General features: G+C 41.8%; 1 protein-coding gene across 1 annotated transcript in view; it reads right to left on the bottom strand.

Moving 5' to 3' along the window:
• Positions 1–17,467, bottom strand: part of ros1 (c-ros oncogene 1, receptor tyrosine kinase) — a 235,291-nt gene extending 217,824 nt beyond the window's left edge. The window contains exon 1 of the mRNA XM_087992610.1: positions 17,348–17,467. Coding sequence (XP_087848736.1) covers positions 17,348–17,467 — 120 coding nt within the window. The remainder of the gene's footprint in view (positions 1–17,347) is intronic.
• Positions 17,468–24,483: the final 7,016 nt, after the last annotated feature.

Raw genomic sequence — 24,483 nt, forward strand, 5'->3', positions numbered from 1 at the left:
ACCTCTACAACCAGGATGGTCTTCACCTGAACCAGAAGGGTACCAATATCCTGGGGGAGATGTTTGTTAATGCTGTTTGGGTGGGTTTAAATTAATTCAGCAGGGGGATGTGTTGCTAAATTGTAGTTTGAGTACAGAGGAGGTTGAGAGTAGGGAGATTAGATTAGATTAGATTACAGTGTGGAAACAGGCCCTTCGGCCCAACAAGTCCACACCGACCCGCCGAAGCGAAACCCACCCATACCCCTGCATTTGCCCCTTATTACCTAACACTACGGGCAATTTAGCACGGCCAATTCACCTGACCCTGCACATCTTTGGACTGTGGGAGGAAACCGGAGCACCCGGAGGAAACCCACGCAGACACGGGGAGAACGTGCAAACTCCACACAGTCAGTCGCCTGAGGCGGGAATTGAACCCGGGTCTCAGGCGCTGTGAGGCAGCAGTGCTAACCACTGTGCCACCGTGCAGCCCACTGAAATAAGATCTGAAATAAGGTTTCAGGGTCCCAAAAGGACACCAGCAAGCAAGAAGTTGGTTTGAAGTGTGTCTATTTCAATGACAGGAGCATCCGGAATAAGGTGGGTGAACTTGCAGCATGGGTCGATACCTGGGAATTTGATGTTGTGCCCATTTCAGAGACTTGGGTAGCGCAGGAACAGGAATGGTTGTTGCAGGTTCCAGGATTTAGATGTTTTAACTTGAGGACTCGTCAACTGAAGTAGTATGGGCTGAGACTAGAAATAGGAAAGGAGAGGTCATCCTGTTGGAAATTTCCGAGAGGTCTCCGAATAGTTCCAGAGATGTAGAGGAAAGGATAGCAAAGATGATTCTCGATAGGAACGAGAGTGACAGGATGGTTGTTATGGGGAACTTCAACTTTCCAAATATTGACTGATAATGCTGAAATACTGAGTTCAAGTATTTTAAATGGGTCAACTTTTGTTCATTGTGTGCAGGAGAGTTTTCTGACACAGTATGTAGACAGGCCAACAAGGGGCGAGGCCACATTAGATTTGGTACTAGGCAATGAACCCAGCCAGGTGTTAGACTTGGAGGTAGGTGAGCACTTTGGTGATAGTGACCACAATTCAGTTATGTTTACTTTAGTGATGGAAAGGGATAGATATATACTGCAGGGCAAGAGCTATAGCTAGGAGGAAAGCAATTACAATGTGGTTTGACAAGATTTAGGATGGATAGCATGGGAAAGGAAACTGCAGCGGATAGGCACAAAACAAATGTGGAGCTTATTCAAGGAACATCTACTGCGTGTCCTTGATAAGTATGTACCGGTCAGGCAGGGAGGAAGTTGTCGAGCGCGGGAGCCGTGGTTTACTAAGGAAGTTGAATCCCTTGTCAAGAGGAAGAAGGCAGCTTATGTTAGGATGAAATGTGAAGGCTCAGTTAGGACGATAGAGAGTTGCAAGGTAGCCAGGAAAGACCTAAAATGGGAAGTAAGACGAGTGAGGAGGGGTCATGAGAAGTTGTTGGAGGATAGGATCAGGGAAAACTCTAAAGCTTTCTATAGGTATATAAGGGATAAAAGAATGACTGGAGTAAGATTCAGACCAATCAAGGACAGTAGTGGGAAGTCATGCATGGAGTCCGAGGAGATAGGGAAAGTGCTAAAAGAATATTTTTCGTCAATATTCACACTGGAAAAGGACAATTTTGTCGAGGAAAATACCGAGAATCAGGCTACTAGATTATGTAGGATTGAGGTTCACAAGGAGGATGTGTTATAAAATCTGAAAGTGTGAAAATAGATAAATCCCCTTGGCTGAAAAGGATTTGTCCTAAGATTCTCTGGGAAGCCAGGGAGGAGATTGCAGAGCCTTTGGCTTTGATTTTTATGCCATCATTGTCTACTGGAATAGTACCAGAAGACTAGAGGATAGCAAATGTTGTTCCCTTGTTCAAGAAAGGGAGTAGAGACAACCCTATAATTATAGACCAGTGAGCCTTACGTCAGTTGTGATTAAAGTGTTGGAAAAGCTTATAAGAGAGAGGATTTATAGTCATTTTGAAAGAAATAAGTTGATTAGGATAGTCAACGTGGTTTTTGTGAAGGATAGTTTGTGCCTCACAAACCTTATTCTTTGAGAAGGTGACCAAACAGGTGGATGAGGGGAAAACTGTTGATGTGGTGTATATAGATTTCAGTAAGGTGTTTGATAAGTTTCCCCATTGTAGGCTACTGCACAAAATACAGAGGCATGGGATTGAGGGCGATTTAGTGGTTTGGATCAGAAATTGGCTAGTTGAAAGATGACAGAGGGTGATGGTTGATAGGAAATTTTCAGTTCAGTTCAGTTACTAGTGGTATACCACAAGGATCTGTTTTGGGTCCACCGCTGTTTGTCATTTTTATAAATGACCTGGATGAGTGCATAGAAGGACGGGTTAGTAAGTTTGCGGATCACACTAAGGTCGATGGAGTTGTGGGTAGTTTTGAATGATGATGTAGGTTACAGAGGGACATGGATCAGCTGAGAGCTGGGCTGAGAGGTGGCAAATGGAGTTTAATGCAGAAAAGTGTATGAGGTGATATACTTTGGAAGGAGTATCAGGAATGCAGACTACTGGGCAAATAGCAAGATTCTTGGTAGCATAGATGAGCAGAGAGATTTTGGTGTCCATTTACATAGATCCCTCAAAGTTGCCACTCAGGTTGATAGGGCTGTTAAGAAGGAATACGATGTGTTAGCTTTTATCGGTAGTGGGATCGAGCTTCTGAACCGTGAGGTCATGCTGCAGCTGTACTAAACACTGGTGCAGCCGCAGTTCTGGTCACCGCATTATAGGAAGGATGTGGAAGCTTTGGAAAGAGTTCGGAGGATATTTACTAGGATGTTGCTTGGTATGGAAGGAAGGTCTTACAGGGAGAGGTTGAGGGACTTGAGGCAGTTTTAGTTAGCGAGAAGAAGGTTGATAGGTGACTTAATCCAGACAGATAAGATAATCAGAGAATTAGATATGTTGGACAGGGACAGTCTTTTTCCTTGGATGGTGATGGCTACCATGAGGAGATATAGCTTTAGATTGAGGGGTGATGGATTTAGGACAGATATCAGAGGTAGTTTCTTTACTCAGAGAGTGGGCTTCAGATTGGGTTCACAGGGTGGCGCAACATAGAGGGCCAAAGGGCTTGCATTCGCTAAAATGCTATATGTTCGATGTTCTGTGAAGAGGAATTTGCTAAGCGTGTACAAGAAAATTTTCTTATTCAATACGTGGATGTACCTATTCGAGAAGGCGAAAATCTTGACCTAAGGCAGGGCAGGTGACTGAGGTGTCAGTGGGGGAACACTTTGGAGCCAGCGACCATAATTCTATTAATTTTAAATAATTTTGGAAAATGATAGACTGGATCTAAAAGTTGAAGTTCTAAATTGGAGGAAGGCTAATTTTGACGGTATTAGGCAAGAACTTTCAAAAGCTGACTGGTGGCAGATGTCCGCAAGTAAAGGTACGGCTGAAAAATGGGAAGCCTTCAGAAATTAGATGACGACAGTCCAGAGACACTATATTACTGCTAGGGTGAAAGGAAAGGCTGGTAGGTGTAGGGAATGCTGAATGCCTACAGAAATTGAGGCTTTGGTTAAGAAAAAGAAGGAAGCATATGTCAGGTATAGACAGAATAGTTCAAGTGAATCCTGAGAAGAGTATAATGGCAGTAGGAGTATACTTAAGAGGGAAATCAGGAGGGCAAAAAGGGGACATGAGATAGCTTTGACAAATAGGGTTAAGGAGAATCCAAATGGATTTTATAAATACATTATGGACAAAAGGATAACTAGGGAGAGAATAGGGTCCCTCCAAGATCAGCAAAGCAGCCTATGTGTGGAATTGCAGGAGATTGTGGAGATACTAAATGAGAATTTCGCATCAGTGTTTACTGTGGAAAAGGACATGGAAGATATAGAATATAGGGAAATACATGGTGACATCCTGAAAAATGTACATATTTCAGAGGATAAGGTGCTGAATGTCTTGAAACACCTAAAAGCGGATAAATCCCCAAGACCTGATCAGGTGTACCCTAGAACTCTGTGGGAAGCTAGAGAAGCCCCTTGCTGAGATATTTGTATCAATAGTCACAGGTGAGGTGCTGGAAGACTGTAGATTGGCTAACCTGGTGTCACTATTTAAGAAAGATGGTAAGGAAAAGCCAGGAACTATCGACTGGTGAGCCTGATGTTGATGGTAGGCAAGTTGTTGGAGGGAATCCTGAGGGATTCATATATTTGGAAAGGCAAGGACTGATTAGGGATAGTCAGCATGGCTTTGTATGTGGGTAATCATGTCTCACAAACTTGATTGAGTTGTTGAAGAGGTAACAAAGCGGATTGCTGAAGGCAGAGCGATGGACATGATCTATATACACTTCAGTAAGGCATTCAACAATGTTCCCTATGGGAGACTGGTTAGCAAGGTTAGATCTCATGGAACACAGGGAGACCTAGCCACTTGGAAACAGAACTGGCTCAAAGGTAGAAGTCAGAGGCTGGTGGTGGAGGGTAACTTTTCAGACTGGAGGCCTATGACCAGTGGAGTGCCACAAGGATCAGTGCTGGGTCCATACTTTTCATTATTTATTTAAATGATTTGGATGTGAACGTAGGAGCTATAGTTAGTAAGTTTGCAGATGACACTAAAATTGGAGGTGTAGTGGACAGTGAAGAAGGTTACATCAAAGTTAAGATGGGCCAATGGGCTGAGGAGTGGCAGATGGAGTTTAGTTTAGATAAATGTGAGGTGCTGTATTTTGGAAAAGCAAATCAGAGCAGGACTTATTCACATAATGGTAAGGTTCTAGGGAGTGTTGCTGAACAAAGAGACCTTGGAGTGCAGATTCATAGCTCCTTGAAAGTGGAGTCGCAATAGATAGGATAGTGAAAAAGGTGTTTGGCATGCTTTCCTTTACTGGTCAGACTATTGAGTATAGGAGTTGAGAGGTCATGTTAAAGCTGTATAGGATGTTGGTTAGGCCACTTTTGAAATATTGCGTGCAATTCTGGTTTCCTTTCTATTGGATATTGTGAAACTTGAAAGGGTTCAGAAAAGATTTACAAGGAGATTGCCAGCATTGGAGGATTTGAGCTATAGCGAGAGGCTGAATAGGCTGGTCTGTTTTTCCTGGAACGTTGAAGTCTGAGGGGTGACCTTATAAAGGTTTATAAAATCATCAGAGACATGGATAGGATAAATAGAGAAAGTCTTTTCCCTGAGGTGGGAGAGTCCAGAACTATAGACCATAGGTTTAGGGTGAGAGGGCAAAGATTTAAAAGAGACCTAAGGGACAACTTTTTCATGCAGACATGGTGTGTTGATGGATTGAGCTGCCAGAGGAAGTAGTGGAGACTGATACAATTGCAGCATTTAGAAGGAACCTGGATATGAATATGAATAGGAAGGGTTTAGAGGGATATGAGCCAAGTGCTGGCAAATGGGACAAGATTAGGTTAGGATATCTGGTCGGCATGAACAAGTTGGACCAAAGAGTCTGTTTGTTTCTGTTCTGTACATTTCTATGATTCTGACACTAATTGTACTGTACTAGAATAGATTAGAGGGGAACCAGTATCCTTGGGGGGAGGTTTGCTAGTGCTCTTGGGGGGGGTTTAAACTAACTCGGCAGAGGCATGGGAACCCAGATTGTAGCTTCAGGGTGCAGGGCCTGGAGTGTAGGGAGGTGAGGAACATGGCATCAATTTCCAAGGAGGGTGCCTGTAAACAGGGAAGTGGCTTGAAGTGTGTATACTTCAATGCAAGAAGTATACGAAATAAGGTAGGTGAACTTGCAGCGTGGGTTGGTACCTGGGACTTCGATGTTGTGGCTATTACGGAGACATGGCTAGAACAGGGACAGGATTGGCTGCTGCAGGTTCCGGGATTTAAATGTTTTAGTAGGGTCAGAGGTGGGGGTAAAAGAGGGGGAGGTGTGGCATTGCTTGTCAAAGATAGTATTACAGCGGTGGAAAGGACGATGGATGAGGACTTGCCATCTGAGGTAGTTTGGGCTGAGGTTAGGAATAGGAAAGGTGAGGTCACCCTGTTAGGAGTCTTTTACAGGCCTCCTAATAGTCCTAGAATCATTGAAGAAAGGATTGGGAAGGTGATTCAGGAGATGAGTGACAGTAATAGGGTGGTTGTTATGGGGGACTTTAACTTTCCTGATATTGATTGGGAAAGCTATAGCTCAAGTTCGTTAGATGGGTCAGTGTTTGTTCAATGTGTGCAGGAGAGTTTCCTGACACAATATGTAGACAGGCCAACAAGAGGTGAGGCCATACTGGATTTGGTTCTGGGTAACGAACCAGGCCAGGTGTTAGAATTAGAGGTAGGTGAGCACTTTGGGGATAGTGACCATAATTCTGTGATTTTTACACTCGTGATGGAGAGGGATAAGTGTGTACTACAGGGCAAGAGTTATAGCTGGGGTAAGGGAAATTATGATGCGGTGAGGCATGACTTAGGATGTGTGGCTTGGAAAAGTAGACTCCAAGGCAAGAGTGTAAAGGATATGTGGAACTTGTTCAAGGGGCAACTATTGAGTGTCCTTAATAATTATGTACCTGTCAGGCAGGAAGGAAAGGGTCGTGCGAGGGAGCCGTGGTTTAATAAGGAATTGGAATCCCTTGTTAAATGGAAGAGGGCGGCCTATCTCAAGATGAGACGTGAAGGTTCAATTGGGGCGATTGAGAGTTATAGGGTAGCCAGGAAGGACCTGAAGAGAGAGCTAAAAGCAGCAAGGAGGGGACATGAAAGGTCCTTAGTCGATAGGATTAGGGAAAACCCTAAGGCTTTCTATAGGTATGTTAGGAATAAAAGAATGACTAGGGTAGGAATAGGTCCAGTCAAGGATAGTAGTGGGAAGTTGCGTGTGGAGGCGGAAGAGATTGGGGAGACACTGAATGAATACTTTTCTTCAGTATTTACTCAGGAACAGGGCATTGTTGTCGATGAGAATACTGAGTCACAAATAAGTAGAATGGATGGCTTTGAGGTATGTAGAGAGGAGGTGTTGGAAATCCTGGAAAAGGTGAAAATAGATAAGTCCCCTGGGCCTGATGGCATTTATCCTAGGATTCTCTGGGAAGCAAGGGAGGAGATTGCAGAGCCATTGGCCTTGATTTTTATGTCCTCTTTGTCTACAGGAGTAGTCCCAGAAGACTGGAGGATAGCAAATGGGGTTCCCTTGTTCAAAAAGGGGAGTAGGGATAGCCCTAGTAACTATAGGCCGGTGAGTCTCACTTCTGTTGTGGGCAAAGTCTTAGAGAGAATTGTAAGGGATAGGATTTATGCACATCTGGATAGGAATAATGTGATAAAGGATAGTCAGCATGGTTTTGTGAAGGGCAAGTCGTGCCTCACAAACCTTATTGAATTCTTTGAAAAGGTGACGAAGGAGGTTGATGAGGGGAAAGCGGTAGATGTGGTATATATGGATTTTAGTAAGGCGTTTGATAAGGTTCCCCATGGTAGGCTACTGCAGAAAATACGGGGATATGGCATTGAGGGTGAGTTGGAGGTTTGGATTAGGAATTGGCTGGATGGAAGAAGACAGAGGGTAATAGTTGATGGCAAAGTTTCTTCATGGAGTGCCGTCACTAGCGGTGTTCCGCAAGGATCTGTTTTGGGACCATTGCTGTTTGTCATTTTTATAAATGACCTGGAAGAGGGGTTAGAAGGTTGGGTGAGCAAGTTTGCGGATGATACCAAAGTCGGAGGAGTTGTTGACAGTGAGGAAGCATGTGGCAGGTTACAGCAGGATATAGAGAAGCTGCAGAGCTGGGCAGAAAGGTGGCAGATGGAATTCAATGTAGCTAAGTGCGAGGTGATTCACTTTGGGAAGAATAACAAAAAGATGGGGTACTGGGCTAATGGTCGGATACTTGGTAGTGTGGATGAGCAGAGGGATCTTGGTGTCCATGTACACAGATCTCTGAAAGTTGCCACCCAGGTAAATAGTGCGGTGAGGAAGGCATATGGCGTACTGGCTTTTATTGGTAGAGGAATTGAGTTCCGGAGTCCTGAGGTCATGATGCAGTTGTATAAGACTCTGGTACGGCCGCATCTGGAATATTGTGTGCAGTTTTGGTCGCCATACTATAGGAAGGATGTGGAGGCATTGGAACGGGTGCAGAGGAGGTTTACCAGGATGTTGCCTGGTATGGAAGGAAAATCCTATGAGGAAAGACTGAGGCACTTGGGGCTGTTTTCACTAGAGAAAAGAAGGTTTAGGGGTGACTTGATTGAGGTGTACAAGATGATTAGGGGGTTAGATAGGGTCGACAGTATGGACCTTTTCCCGCGTATGGAGTTGGGTATTACAAGGGGGCATAGCTTTAAATTAAGGGGGGGTAGATATAGGACTGATGTTAGGGGTAGGTTCTTCACTCAGCGAGTCGTTAGTTCATGGAATGCCCTGCCAGTAACAGTGGTGGACTCTCCCTCTTTATGGGCATTTAAGCGGGCATTGGATAGGTATATGGAGGATAGTGGGTTAGTGTAGTTTAGGTGGGCTTGGATCGGCGCAACATCGAGGGCCCAAGGGCCTGTAATGCGCTGTATTCTTCTATGTTCTATGTTCTAGAATGGAATTGAATTGAATTTATTGTCACGTGTACCAAGGCACAGTGAAAAGTTTTGTCTTGCAAACTTTACAGGCCCATCACATAGTTAAGTAGCATAGATAAGTGAATAATAGATAAACAGCAGCAAAAACAAAAAACACAGGTGCAGGTGTGTTATAAGTGAGTAAGTGTTAAACACAGTCAATAGTGAATATGAATCAATTTATTAACTATGGGCAATGGAAACGTCAACTGAAAAAAATTAGGACAAGATTCCTAGAGATTTTATCAGTCACACTATCCTTGGTACTAAAGCTTATGAATAACAATTTGTTCTTTTCAAGATAAGATGACAATTACAGGACAGTTCATTATCCCAGTGTAAGAGCTCATGTACAAATTGAAAGCTCTAGTTAACCATTATTAATAAATTGGATTCTAGCAATACCTTTTAATTAATTTAAAAATCACACAATACCAGGTTATAGTCCAACAGGTTTATTTGGAATTACTAGATTAAAAACAATGACTGCAGATGCTGGAAACCAGATTCTGGATTAGAGTGGTGCTGGAAAAGCACAGCAGTTCAGGCAGCATCCAAGGAGCAGGAAAATCGACGTTTCGGGCAAAAGCCTTTATTGTGTGATTTTTAGCTTTGTTGACTCCAAATCATAGTTAAAAAAAATCACACAACACCAGGTTATAGTCCAACAGGTTTAATTGGAAGCACACTAGCTTTTGGAGCAACGCTCCTTCATCAGGTGATTTTTAACTTTGTACACCCCAGTCCAACACCAGCATCTCCAAATCATGGCCTCCAAGTCATGACTACCTTTTAATCAAGGATGGTTAATCTCCAAATGACTATGACATAAGAGTTACATGTGCTATGTTTTTGACTTCAAGTATCCTGAGGGTAGTTTATTTGAGGTCTTGCCTCAATGTGGTGTCAGTTTTCTGGGACAATGCTTGGGAGGTTATCAGCATGAAAACCTGAATTGTTTGGTCTTAAGAGGGAAAAGATTTCTAACTGTGTGTTAGTTGTTAGCAGTTTTCAGAGATAGCGAATGAGGGACATTTTAGCACCAATACTGTGTGAATGTGGATCTTTAAGGGCATCCTTGTGGCACAGTAGTAGTGTCCCTGCCAGAGACTGAGGGGCCTGGATTCGAGTCCCACTGGATCCACAGGTGTTTAATAACATCTCTGAACAAGTTGATTAGATAAATAGGTTAATAATAAAAAAAGGATATTTTACGGCACAGTGTAGTGTAGTGTCTTTATCCCTACACCATGAAGCCGGGTTCAACTCCCACCTGCTCCACAGGTGTATGCTAACATCTCTGAACAGGTTGATTAGAAAAATAGATTAATTTTAAAAAGTTATAAAACTTTGAGGTGTTTTTATCTCAATGCACGAAAGAGTTTCCTGTCCAAGCGCTCACTTTTGGATATCCGTATGCAGTTTGTCTTGCATTTCTGATAGGTATAACTTTTGTATCTTTTGTGTAGTGTTAGATGAGTTTATTGTCCAGTTTGATTACATGATAAATGTTATATTATTCATCAGTTAGTGTCCTAATCTTGTTTGATGGTATACCTCCTTTGAACTTGAAGCACTTGAAAAACATTTAGAAGTCAATTCTAAATGTTCAACAAAATTAACAAATTCAAAATTATCTAAACTCTCTTTGTAAACTGATAGGAGTCTGGAAACTGACTTATCTCACTTGTCAACTTAAAAGTCAAGCCAAGGAAGTGCTAAATTTCCCAAATAAAGACTTGGTACCTTGTACACACTGTTACCATTGAGACAATTCCTGACGATGAGAAGGTCAACACTGCACAAGAGTGGCCCAAGCCTTACACGGAAAGAAAGCTTCCTAGGACCCCTAGTCCAGCTTGGTATCAAAGGAGGTTTGCGCATGGCTATGTGTTGGCTACTGCTCTCCACAGCCTGAAAAAGCCAGAAAGTGGAAGGTAGCTATTGGAAAATGCAGCACTAGGCATGATATTTCGCAGGATATTGCAGGAGCCTGGACTCAAATGTGCAAACGTTCCTTTCGCACATTCAAACAGAAGTTCACTTCATTACTGATCCTGGGTTACACAGAATTCCTATTTCTCTTTCGTTTCTGAAAACCAATGTCAATTTTCTTGACCTAAAATCTGTCCTGTCAAACCTAAAGAGTTTGACAGGACAGATCCTATCATCTAACTAGAGTCACAAGACAAACAAAGTAGGAAAAATTATTCATGCATGAAACTGCAATTGCTAGCTTTCAGGTGGGCTTTTTCTTTAAAAATTCAGGGATATTTGAATCAGAGTATAGTTTGAAATATTTACAGATAACATCCCACTCAGCTATTTACAGATGTGTCCCAAGCTTGGAGCAACATGAAATAGATGAGCAGCCAAACTCTGCCAGTTCTGATTTTAGATAAGTTTCAGGTATGACAAAGTAATGGAAATGCTGACACCCTTAACCAGAGAAGGGAACCCACTACTGTCAGGTCAGAGAGGATTATAGCTGATACTCTGCTATGCCTCAAGCAAATGATAGCATTCATACCCTAATCCTCCATGAAATCTGGGCAGGGACAGTGATGTGCTTAGAAATGAGATCCAGAGGGTAGAGCCATACACAATCTTATGGTCAAAGATTCCAGAGACCTCAACCACAGTATCAATGGGAGCTGAACAGCTTTTTGTACTAATAGACATCTTCAGGGTTACACCTGATAATTCTCACCTGATAATCTCAACTACAGATTGAATTTCTACTGTATGCTGGTTTGTTCTTTTTGGTGTTCCATGCAGAATGTACAGTAACCAGAGGTACAACTTTGAGAGCAAGGACAGCAAGAGATTTACAAGGTGTACAGTACTGTCAAAAGCCATATTACTATTTTTAATCAGAAACTATGGATACTTAATGATTCAATTGTACCTTTCAAGATGGGTTGTATATCATATCTCCTGAAAACAAGTTGCCTGACTAACTTCTAAACTCTTCTAAGCAGAACTCAATGCTCCCCCTCCCTCACCAAACTATTCTCCACATTACATCTTCTTCGGGAGAAACCAACTTCTTTGTGAGACTTGGGCTTATTCTGAAGGTAATGGCTAAATTGCTGTTTGGAGAGCTGAGGATTATACAAGACTAAAGTCTGAACTTGAGATGGCAACCAAGGTGACAGAAAAAGCAGTGCAGGGAGGAAAAGGCGAAAGGCTGATAATGTTATTCTCCTAGTCTGTGAAAGATTATTCCTCAGGAATAGGAATATAAAAGGTTGAACTAAATGAGATGTCTGGAATCCTCAACCACACCGAGGCCTAAAGCAACTTGACACTGGTTGCCACATTTATGTTGTCAAACTTGATTCACAGAGGGGAGATGCCAAATGCTTTGCCAACGATGTGGGAGCAGAAAGAACACTGTGGCTATGCCTGAAATGTCTAATGCAAATGGCGCAAGTAGAAAAGAACTGAAGAGTTGATGTGGAATTTTAGAATGATCTGTGTTTCATTAATTTGGTGTGTGTATCTAGCATGAGGAGGTCTAAAAGAGTACCCTGAAGAAACATCAAGAAAAAAGATTGCAGCTAAAGTAACAATTGCTCCCAGGCATGTAGGTTCTGAAAACAGGGAATGGCACTGATTTCAATATGACCACCTAGCTATTGAGAAACAAGTTAATAGTCTTTCTAATGTCTCAGGTGCACCTACAAAATCTGTTCAAATGTGATGGTGTAAGAACCTCATTCCAAGCAAAATGCAGGCTATCATCTAGATTTGCCCATAGATTTATAATTGAGGAAGGAAATGCTGTCACTAACATTGGTTCTGGACCCTGTGGTCACTATGGCAGCTGGTGGCCTGGTCCGATGCAGCCCAGTAAGCTGATGACAGTGGACAGTGTGGGTTTCCCTCAGAATTTTTGGAATAAGCTTGCAGAAGGGCAGAGAGGGCTGCTGGTCAGCTCTTGATTGTTTTGTTTTGGGGAGTAAGACTGACAACTGGTGACTTAAGTCAAACTATTTTCACTTCGTATGTTTTCTGCCAGTAGAATAAGGAGTCATCAAACTAGAATCTTTGTGCATTCAGTGTGCTGTTTCCCTCTGTTACATAAGAAACTTCATAATTTGAGAAAGAACACCAAGGCAAAGTAGTGAGTAATGAGAATGATCAATTGACAGGGCATTTGGTAAAAATAATAGGAGTAAAAGAAGAAAAGTAATATATTTCCAGCTGCCTGCTCAGTTACATTTAAGAATGAGCTGCACAATATTTGTAGACAGATATTCATAAACAGTGTTACACCTCACTGGGTTAGCACACTGGAAATCAAACCTCACTATTCCCAGTGTCATCCCCAAAATTAAAGATATTATAGAAGTACATACACTTCAATCGCTATTATGTAAATGGCAATTACAATGAATGGTATGTTACTTGTCTTCAAAACATCTTTTAATAATCCTTGGTCTTTAAAAGTTATTTTTCCATTTCAGTACAAAATCAAAAATACAGGAAAATAGAAAATCATAGTCTTCATAACAGGAAATGCTAACAAAGGAGCCTGTGAATGTTAGTATACTGTATTTTGTACAAGTGCATACTGTTTCTACAATGGTGGAGGGAGTGATTTTTGAAGATAGTGGAGGGATCAACTGGGTAAGATAGGGTGCAGATCAATCAAACTACTTTGCTCTGGATGACACTGAGCATCTTGAATGTTACTAGAGCAGCACTCATCCAGGCAAGTGGAATGGGATCTATCACATTCCTGACTTGCCTTGTAGATAGTGGACAAACACCAGGGAGTTAGGACATGGGTTACCCAATGAAGAATTTCCAACTCTTAGCCTGCTCTTGTCACTGATCTGGTTAAGTTTCTGATGTGACATTGGTGTGCCTTTAACAAGGTTAGAGCTGGAAATGTGTTGCTGGAAAAACGCAGCAGGTCAGGCAGCATCCAGGGAACAGGAGAATCGACGTTTCGGGCATAAGCCCTTCTTCAGGAATGGGGAAAGTTTGTCCAGCAGGCTAAGATAAAAGGTAGGGAGGAGGGACTTGGGGGAGGGGTGTCGGAAATGTGATAGGTGGAAAGAGGTCAAGGTGAGGGTGATAGGTCAGACTGGGGTGGGGGCGGAGAGGTCAGGAAGAAGATCTCAGGTTAGGAAGGCGGTGCTGAATTTGATGGATTTGACTGAGACAGGGTGGGGGGAGGGGAAATGAGGAAACTGGTGAAATCCGAGTTCATCCCTTGTGGTTGGAGGGTTCCTAGCCGGAAGATGAGACGTTCTTCCTCCAACCGTCGTTTTGTTGTGGTCTGACGATGGAGGAGTCCAAAGACCTGCATATCCTTGGTGGAGTGGGAGGGGGAATTGAAATGTTGAGCTACAGGGTGGTTGGGTTGGTTGGTCCGGGTGTCCCAGAGGTGTTCTCTGAAACGCTCCGGCTACTTGCGGAGCGTTTCAGAGAACACCTCTGGGACACCCGGACCAACCAACCCAACCACCCTGTAGCTCAACATTCCAATTCCCCCTCCCACTCCACCAAGGATATGCAGGTCTTTGGACTCCTCCATCGTCAGACCACAACAAAACGACAGTTGGAGGAAGAACGCCTCATCTTCCGGCTAGGAACCCTCCAACCACAAGGGATGAACTCGGATTTCACCAGTTTCCTCATTTCCCCTCCCCCCACCCTGTCTCAGTCAAATCCATCAAATTCAGCACCACCTTCCTAACCTGAGATCTTCTTCCCGACCTCTCCGCCCCCACCCCAGTCTGACCTATCACCCTCACCTTGACCTCTTTCCACCTATCACATTTCCGACGCCCCTCCCCCAAGTCCCTCCTCCCTACCTTTTATCTTAGCCTGCTGGACAAACTTTCCCCATTCCTGAAGAAGGGCTTATGCCCGAAACATCGATTCTCCTGTTCCCTGGATGCTGCCTGACCTGCTGCGCTTTTCCAGCAACACATTTCCAGCTCTGATCTCCAGCATCTGCAGACCTCACTTTCTCCTTTAACAAGGTTATGCTGTCCTTGGCTTTTTTTTTCAGACAGGTCATAACAGCAGCAATTCCAGAAAGTCTAGGTTTGAAGGGATTTAGGGACAATTTGATTATAGCTAACAGATACTGCCTCAGACAAAAGGCTCTCAAGTGTTAAAAAAAAACTTGTACAATGAAAGGAGAGTTGCCAGTTCTCCCAGCTCAGCTTTTCTCTGGTTTGGCTGTTCATTGAAAGAAATCCGTTCGTTTGGGGCTGCTGGTCCAAGAAAGAGCTACATAGAAGAAGGTGTTGCATACTGAATCCCTCTGCCATCTCTCTCTCTCTCTCTCTCCTCTAAGACCCTGTGTTTGATATTACCTTTTTTACCAAGGGATGTTTATGGGGATGTTGCAGGTATTTGGAACAGCATCATTAAGTTGGGATAGTCTGTTGGGTTTTTGAATAGGTTAAGTTATTCTATATTCTGTTCTCTTTTGTTTGTGTTTTATTCGTTAATATTGCAAAAAGATTCTGTTTTGTTTAAAACTAAGTTGTTGGGTCAACTGCATCAGTCCTGGAATATTCCCAGTGAACCTGCTTTAAACAAACAAGCACAGTTAGAGTCCAAGCTACTTTCTTGAAATGTTTTGAGGGGGTCTGGCCTGGCCAATAGTAACTCCCAAAATGTTGATAATGGAGTTTGGTAATTTATTATTATTGAATGTCAAGGAGAGGTGATGGGATTCACTCCTCATCTTCTCAAAGTCCATTATGGAAGGACTCCAAATGCTGTCCTTGTCAGCAATCTCAAAAAGGGTTTCTTTTTAAAAATATGAATTGTAGCCATGATGTGGAGGAGCCAAGGTTGGACTGGGGTGGACAAAGCTAAAAATCACACAACACCAGGTTATAATCCAACAGGCCTATTTGGAAGCACTAGCTTTTGGAGCACAGGTAACTGAAGGAGCAGCGGTCAGAAAGCTAGTGCTTCCAAAGAAACCTGTTGGACTATAACCTGGTGTGTGATTTTTAACTTTAAAAAATGTGGTCACTGCTTGGCTCTTGTCCAACAAAAATGGCATTCAATTGTTACTAGTGTTCAGTCATTGCAATGATTTGTATTAAAAAACAAAGTTTGTTTAAAATTATATACAAGTGTAATGGAACAGAAAATAATTCTTTTTTTTGTTTTGTTTCTGATCAAGTTTCAGCAGCTTCAAGCAGAAATTGCCTGAATAAAGTAGGCTCATTTCGCTTGGTCCACAACCAACATGTTTCTGGACAATGTAACACCATCATCAAGACAGGGCTCAATTATTCAGAAGTTATTTTACCCAAGTGCATTACATGGATCATTGCCCGCTTTATTAATTTTCTTGCTCATCTTTATTAGGACAAGCACATCTGAGAGGGGGAGCGAGTTGGCAGAGAGGGAGATAAGTCGACACCAGTTGCAGTCATGCCCCAGTTATGCTGCAGAACAGCAGAGAATGTGCAGCCACATTCCAAAGATAGCTCCTGTTGGTAAAATCATTCCGTTTACATTACACAGAGCTAACTCATCAAAATGAAAGGATGGGAGGGCACTGCCTTTCTCCCACTTCTACCCTGGGTCTTACAAGGGGGCACAAGATGTTTATTGAATAGCATTTACGTCCTTATTAAAACTGAACACAATCTACTCCAGTTTAAACTATACTCTAACATGTCCTATATCATTTCATCATACAAGAGATTTAAACTTTGTCAGAGAGCAGATCCTTAAAAATACGTATTCTAGATGGTCAGGTATGATTTCATTTGCACAAAATATTTCACTTCTTGGCCCCCGGGAGTTTCTGGTTCACGATGTGATTGGGAGTCACTGAATAATTACACACATAAGACCATTACATTGGACTGATACTGGTTATTGAGTGCAACCCTGTGCCTGAAAATGAAGTCTGGTCCTGAAAAAAAACGCAAGTTGGCAGCATCCAGTATTATTAATGACTTAGACATCGCAATGATAAAGACATTCACCTCGGTTCAGTCTAAGCAAGATTGGAAAGTCTTTTCTCCCCCGCATGGCTACTTAACCACATTAAAAGAAAGTGCACACAAACTACAAATCAAATGACTAATCTAAAAAGAATTAAAATGTTCGGAATTGCTGCTCGCCACCGATTAAAGAGTTTCAGCATCGCTTTAGCAAACAACAATTATCTGCAACGTATTTTGGAAGCCTCCCGCAGCTCGGATAATTAAAAAGGGAGAGACTTGGCGCCGTTCCTGCATAACACCAGAAATAAATGTCTTTCAAAATGAAATTCTTCGCTGAATTAATGTCACTACCACACAGACCCACATGCAGTGACCTAACAAGATGAATCCATTCTCATTCCCAACACTTCCACGTTCATCTTCGTTTCTCCCAATTGGGAAGAAGAATGCAAAGATCAAAAGAGGGTTGACAGGAAAGAATACCCAGGTCGATTTATCTTGTATTTTCATGTAAACTACAATTACATGATTGTAATCACCTTTATACTTACCATAACTATTTGGTAAGAGCAGGGGCGATATGTTTACACATGGCAATATATACCTGACGGTGCAAACATCTCATTGCAGATAAATCAATGCTTACAGTCCAGTTACAATCCAGCTGCCCTCCCTCAATCCCTTCTGCCTGTCCATCTCCCCGGTTCCCAGCTGCAGTCAGGTGTCAGGTCAGTGTACCGCCCTCTTTCCTCCTGTAAATGCGGTGTTTACTTACCACACTGTTATTGCAGCTTTCTACACAATCAATCTTCAAGTCTTTACTCGTACCCTGACAGAAACCCAACAAGGTGAAGGAGAGCAGAACTCTTCTGACGTTCCTCTCCACTTGCTGCATGTTCCCCCAACAGAAAGTTACCTCTGCCTCATCCTGCTCTTTCTGGGCGGGGATTCACCCGTGACGTCGGGCAAGTGCAATAGTGATTGGGTGGTCGGGCGAGCTACCGCCGATGCTCCATAGCCCATTGGCTGTCTCACCTATCACTCAGCCCAAAAGACCGATCCCTCCAGGGCTGCAGTACTAGTTCACACTTTTATGGCTTGTCTCAAGTACAATTCGAAAGCATTCTCTTAATTCTTCAGCAATCTTTATCGTTTATATTAATATTCCAGACTCTGATTTCCAGATGTAGCAACGTTTCTTGTTAACTCCTCAGAGTACAAATCATTTTTTTCTGATTTTAATTTGAAAAGTGTGCCCTTTTCTTGCTATTTTGCCAAAATACTTAGATTGGTGCTTTCTGGTTCCTGGCCATGAAACATATCCACTTTATTTACTCTCCAGTTTCCTCCCACAGACGAGGGATGTGCAGGTTAGGTGGGTTGGCCATGCTAAGTTGTCCATAATATCCGGGGGAGAACAATTGAGATGGGTTAGCCATCGTAACTGTGAGGTTATAGGGATGGGGGAGGGGGGGGGGCTGTTTATGAGTGGGATCTTCTTCGGAACGTCAGCGTGAATTCGATGGGCGGAATAGCCTCTTTCTGCACTGTAATACCGGATTACTCTAAAAAGAACAAATCCAATTTCTCTAATCACTCCAGCAAACTGAGTCTTTAACCAATGGGCCCAATCAAATAAATATCTTCTGCATCCTCTCTAAGGTTTGACAATCATTTATAAAATATGGTTCCCTGACTTGGTCATGATGTTCCACCTGGGGCCCAACAACGTTTTACAATATTTTAGCATAACCTCTTTGTCTTGCATTTTTCTGCTTCTATTTCAAAGCCAAGGATCCCATGTAGAAAACAACTTGGCATAACCTTATAACCTTGTCTTTCAATCATCCACCCAGGAGCCCAGAATTCCATGTTCCCTAGTCCCAGTTGAAATTACATTATGTAGTTTCTGTTGCTTTTCCTCTTCCTTACTGCAAAAATGAATTGCTTCACACCTCCTGTTAAGTTTCATTTGCTGTCTACTGATTTCAGCAACCTATGTCCTTATCAATTTCTTTTACTATTCTCCTTGCTGTTCGCTACATTCTTGAGTTTTGTTTCATCTGAAAACTTCTTCAATTTCATACCATGTCACAGCCCCTTTAATCCATGAAATTCAATTTTGCTAACAAGCTCATCAAGTGATACTTTATCAAACACCCTGTGAAATTTCATGTCAAAAATTGGTTATCCTCATCAACCTTTTATTATGTTATCAAACAGTTCTAATATGTCAATGAAATAAGGCTACCTTTTAAAAATCCATGTTGGCATGTTTTGCCAATTACAAATCACCTAAACAATTAGCTCTAGATGTTTCCCTATCAGTTACTGCACTGAATTGCAGGTTTTATTCTTCTGCTCCTGTTTGAGGAAGATGGGAAGATTATGGTGATAGCCTCTGCAAGTTCCAATCTTATATTCCTCCTAGAGTGCACCCCTTCCTAATTGGGTGACTTTTCTCTCCTTTGAATTCTATGAAATATGTCCAATATCTATAGCTATGCAATTAATTTCTCTACTAATTCCTCCTTTAGCGTGGCATTCACGGCATCGTCTGCATTATTAAAAAAAACTGTTCCTATGCAGACATTATCACAATTTAACTGTGAAGAGTGCACCAATTATTATGCCCCACCGTTTGACAAGACATCCCAAAATGTATGAAAATGTAATTTCGAGTTTAAAAAATTGTCTAAATGGCATTTTAGCAAGTTTCATGGAGGGTTCCTTTCCACAAGCCCTCTGGTGTTTTCTCGCACTATCTTACCAAACTTGCATAATTAACTTTGAATCATTCCCTCATGTAACCGTGCTATTTATAATTCAAAGATGTTAAACAAATAGCTAGGAAAATACCTTATTTAGCCCAAAGCACTATTTTATAAATTGAAAAGAAAAATAACAGTTTTTGTATGGTATCCAAAAAACATCCCTGGTAAAGTACTGGAAAATATCCCTTGTATAGGATCCAAAAGCACTACTCACAACAGAAAGATTGTTTCCAATGCTTTGATAGGTTTAAATTATTTGTGACTTTAACCTACAGACTGAAATTGTTCCTGGTACAATTATGTATCTAAATGTTCTGGATGTTGGTTTGCTCACTGAGCTGTAAGATTCGGTTTCAGATGTTTCGTCACCATACTAGGTAACATCTTCAGTGATCCTCTGAATGATGCACTGGTGGTGTAGCCCACTTTCTATTTCGGTGTTTGAGTTTCCTTGGGTCAGTGATGTCATTTCCTGTGGTGACATCATTTCCTATGGTGATGTCATTTCTGGTTATTTTTCTCAGGAGGTAGTAAATGGGATCCAAGTCAATGTGTTTGCTGATAGAGTTCCAGTTGGAATGCCATTTTTCTAGTAGCTCTCTTTCATGTCTCTGTTTGCCTTGTCCTGGGACGGATGTGTTATCCCAGTCAAAATGGTGTCCTTCCTCATCCGTACATAAGGATACTAGTGAGAGTGGGTCTTTTTTTTTGTGGCTAGTTGATGTTCATGTATCCTGGTGGCTAGTTTTCTGCCTGTTTGTGCAATGTACTGTTTGTTACAATCCTTGCACAGTATTTTGTAAATGACATTAGTTTTGCTTGTTATCTGTATAGGGTCTTTCAAGTTCATTAGCTGCTGTATTAGTGTATTTGTTGGTTTGTGGGCTACCATGATGCCAAGGGGTCTGGGTAGTCTGGCAGTCATTTCCAAAATATCATTGATGTAGGGGAGAGTGGATAGGGTTTATGGACGTGTTTTGTCTGCTTGTTTGGGTTTATAATAAGAGCAGAGGAGAATCACCTATACAGTGTATTCAAAAAGAATGGGTACCCAATGAACACAGTCCATTGTTTTCTCAGCAACAAACCCAAACAAGCAGACAAAACACTTCCAGAAACCCTAGCCACTCTCCCCTACATCAAAGACACCTCGGAAATGATTGCCAGACTATTCAGACTCCCTGACATCATGGTAGCCCACAAACCCACCAACACACTAAAATAGCAGCTAATGAACTTGAAAGACCCTATATAGACAACAAGCAAAGCTAATGTCATATACAAAATATCTTGCAAAATCTGTAACAAACGCTATATTGCACAAACAGACAGAAAACTAGCCACCAGGATACATGAACATCAACTAGCCACAAAAAGACATGACCCACTCTCACTAGTATCCTTAATTATGGATGAGGAAGGACACCAGTTGACTGGGCCAATGCATCCATCCTAGGACAAGCCAAACAGAGACATGCATGAGAATTCCTAGAAGCATGGCATTCCAACCAGAACTCCATCAACAAACACATTGTCTTGGATCCCATTAACAACACCCTGAGAAAAAGAATCGGAAATGACATCAGCATAGGAAATTACGTCACCACGGGAAATAACATCACCAACCCAAGGAAACTCAAACACATAAATAGAAAGTGGGCTACACCACCAGTACTTCATCTGGAGGCTCACTGGAGATGTTACCTAGTATGGTGACAAAACATCTAAAAATGAATCTTCCAGCTCAGCGAGCAAACCTACGTACAGAACCTCAACCTGAGCTACAAATATTCTCAAAACTTATTATGTATCTGAGCTTAACCAAACCAGCTTTAAGTAACCTTTTCAGGGTTTTATTCCAAAGAGGGTAGCACTCTCTATTCTAAAGTAATCTAGCTTCACTCTGTTCTTCCCTTCTCAGAAGCACTGATCTATACACCATCTTCACCAAAGACTTCACAGGACTTATAAAACTCAATGTAAGACAAAGAACATTTCTCTTTCTGAGCTCTGGGCATTTCCCTTAAGCTTAACCAAGCAAAGTTCAAGAAATCATTGGGAGAAAGTGAGGACTACAGATGCTGGAGATCAGAGCCGAAGAGTGTGGTGCTGGAAAAGCACAGCTTGTCAGGTAGCATCTGAGGAGCAGGAGAGTCGATGTTTCAAGGATAAGCTCTTCAAGAAATCAATAACAAAGCTTGAAGTCCCATTATTTACATTGCTGGGTTGCAAAGCACTCTAAAGAAAACTAAAATCCTTAGTAGTGTGCAAAAATACATTAGCTCTAAAGCTGGGCTTCAAAAACTGTTTGAAAAGAAATCACCATGGCTAAATAAATATTGACAAGTTAATTATTAACCTCAGAAGAAAACCCACATATTACTCACTCAGAAACCAAAATCTGAAACTTATAATATGTGATATTTAAAAGATACATAAATCACATGGTTTACATCACAAAGGTTTCATAAAGTCAATGATGGCTAAAGATAGTTTATGTATTATTTTGCCTTCAGTTTTTCAAAGATTGTTAAGCAAAAAATAACAAAGCTGTAAGAAGTGAGAGGGGAAAGATATAAAAGGGACCAAAGGGGCAACTTTTTTCAAACAGAGGATGGTGCCTGTGTGGAATGAGTTGCCAGAGAAAGTTGTACAGCTCTATGACTCTAAGTATATCTATCATGCTGAAATTGAGCACAAATTTCCAATAAAATGCACTTACAGGCAAATATCTCATTATTTCCTATTTAGTTTTAGAAATGGAAAATTCTATTTGTATCTTTTCGTTTGTAGTTCTTGACAACAATTGTCCTTGACCTAAGATATATCCTAAGTGAGTCACTCTTCCTTTTGCAAATTTACATGTAGGCAAATTTATTAATAAGCTAGTTATCTGTTAAGTGCTTAAAACTATTGCATGTTTTACATTCTCTTCCCAGCTAATTACATTTTAGCAAACCATCACCTAAGTAACCTACACATTTTGGCATTTTAGCTATGTCTTGATTTATACGTTAAGATAGCTGGGGCATTTTTTTAGATCCAAAAAGTATTAACTGACATTGCTAAAACTCATTTGATCCAACAAGGCTTGATATTTCTTAAGGTTTTGTGATGATGTTGCTACTTTTTTTAAAGAGGGGGGGGGTATCATGATGCTGCTCCTTTAACAAGGTTATGTTTGGGGGATCTAAGATGGCGGCGATCTGAGAAGATCACACTGCAGAGCTTCGCATCGCAGCAGGAGCAGGACGGTCCTTTAACCCACCCAACCCAGGTCATCAGGATTTCTTGAGGTGTTGGAAAGATTGTGGAGCCCCAAGAAACATTTAAAAATTGACTTACCTGTATTTTCAGCTGTCCAGAAATGCGTAGAAAAGGAGGAGGAGCATCTGAGGCCGGGCCTGCAGCTCAGCCTGCAGCAGCCTCAGAGTAGATTACACTCCAAGACCTGGTGAACCAGCTCTCGCGAGATGTTGGGGAAACAGATTGAAGATAAGCTGGCTCCAGTCTCTCTCATGCTGCAGAAGCATGAGCAGTAGCTGGGAGACCTGGAGAAGAGGACGGATGAGGTGGAGCACAGGGTCACAGTGGTGGAAGCTGATGCCAGTTCATTCAAGGAAGAGATCCAAGCCCTGAAGACGCAGCTTCGTAATTTGCGTGACCAAGTGGATGATCTTGAAAACAGGGGCAGGAGAAAAAACATTCAGATCATCGATCTGCCCGAGGGTAAGGAAGGTGAGCAGCCTGCGGAATTTGTTGAAGATTGGCTTCCGAAATTCCTTGACTTGGAGACTGGCACGAGAGGATTGAAGATAGAGAGGGCTCACTGGGTCGCAGCGCGGAGGTCGGGTCTGGGTCAACGCCCTCCTCCTTTCCTGGTGCGATTCCATCATTATCGGGATACGGAGAGAGTCACGGAGGCTTCCAGACTCCGGGGAAGGATCCAAAGGCCCTAATTTACGAGGGGTCTAAGATCATATTTTTTCAGGACTTTTCAGCGGCAGTGATCCAGAAACACAAATTGTATGATGGTGTCAAGAGAAGATTGAAGGAGCTTGGGATTCAGTACTCCCTGAGATATCCGGCAGTGCTTCGGATCACCTTAGATGGATCCATGCATCTCTTTGACACATTGGAGAAGGTAAGAGACTTTGTGGACAAACTAACCTAATTTAGACAATTGTAGTATGTATAAATATCATTGCTTGGGTATGCGTTTATCATTCTGTAAAAGAAATGCAGGAAATCCGGTTGGAGCTTTGTTTTTCCCCCTTTTTTTAACCTCTATTGATAACAATTTGGTTCAAACTATGTCTGGTGGTGGTTAAGATGTACATTTTAAATTTCTAAGTTAGGACATACCAAAGGATGAGTGAGGTATTTATTCCCCTTTTTTTAATAAAAGAATTTTTTTTATTCATATTGATATTCTATGGGGTGTTTATTCTTTTTAGCTTGTGCTTGCGATGCAGCTCTAGCTGGGAGAAGTGAAGGTGGTTGAGATGGTTAGATGCCTAGTTATGGGCAGTTCGGGACGGGTAGTTGCCCCTCCGGGCAGGGGGTGAGTTCCCCTACTCAGCACTATTGGCGCTTTATATGTTGGTTTGTTTTCTGGTTTTTGTTGTTTTTTATTTTTAATAATTTTGTATGTTTGTTAAATGTAGTGGTTTTAGTTTATGTAGTTTTTATATTTGGTGGATCATGCAATTTGTGGTTCGGGTTCCTCTCTCTGGAATTTAAATGTAATTCCAGAAGATTATGGCTAATGATTTGATTAGATGGTGGACCTGGAGTATCAAGGGAAGTCACTCACCAATTAAGAGGAAGAAGGTACTCTTGAGTCTTAGAAAAGAGAAGGTAGATATTGCTTTGTTACAGGAGACACATTTGGATGACAAGGAGCATCTGAAATTACAGCAGAATGGCTTTGACCGAGTTTATTTTTCATCATTTAATACCAGAAGTAGGGGAGTGGCTATATTGGTTAGGAAAAGTCTCTCATTTAAATTGTTGAAATGTGTTAAAGACACATACAGGAGGTTTGTAATTCTTAAAGCCTTGATAAGTGGGGAAGAATATGGCATTTTAAATGTTTATTGTCCCCCAACTTATCCTCTTAAACTCTTGGTAGATG

This window comes from Chiloscyllium plagiosum, unplaced genomic scaffold, assembly GCF_037043375.1.
Source record: "Chiloscyllium plagiosum isolate Xiang-an unplaced genomic scaffold, Cpla_swu_hap1 HiC_scaffold_12, whole genome shotgun sequence".
Lineage (NCBI taxonomy): Eukaryota > Metazoa > Chordata > Chondrichthyes > Orectolobiformes > Hemiscylliidae > Chiloscyllium > Chiloscyllium plagiosum.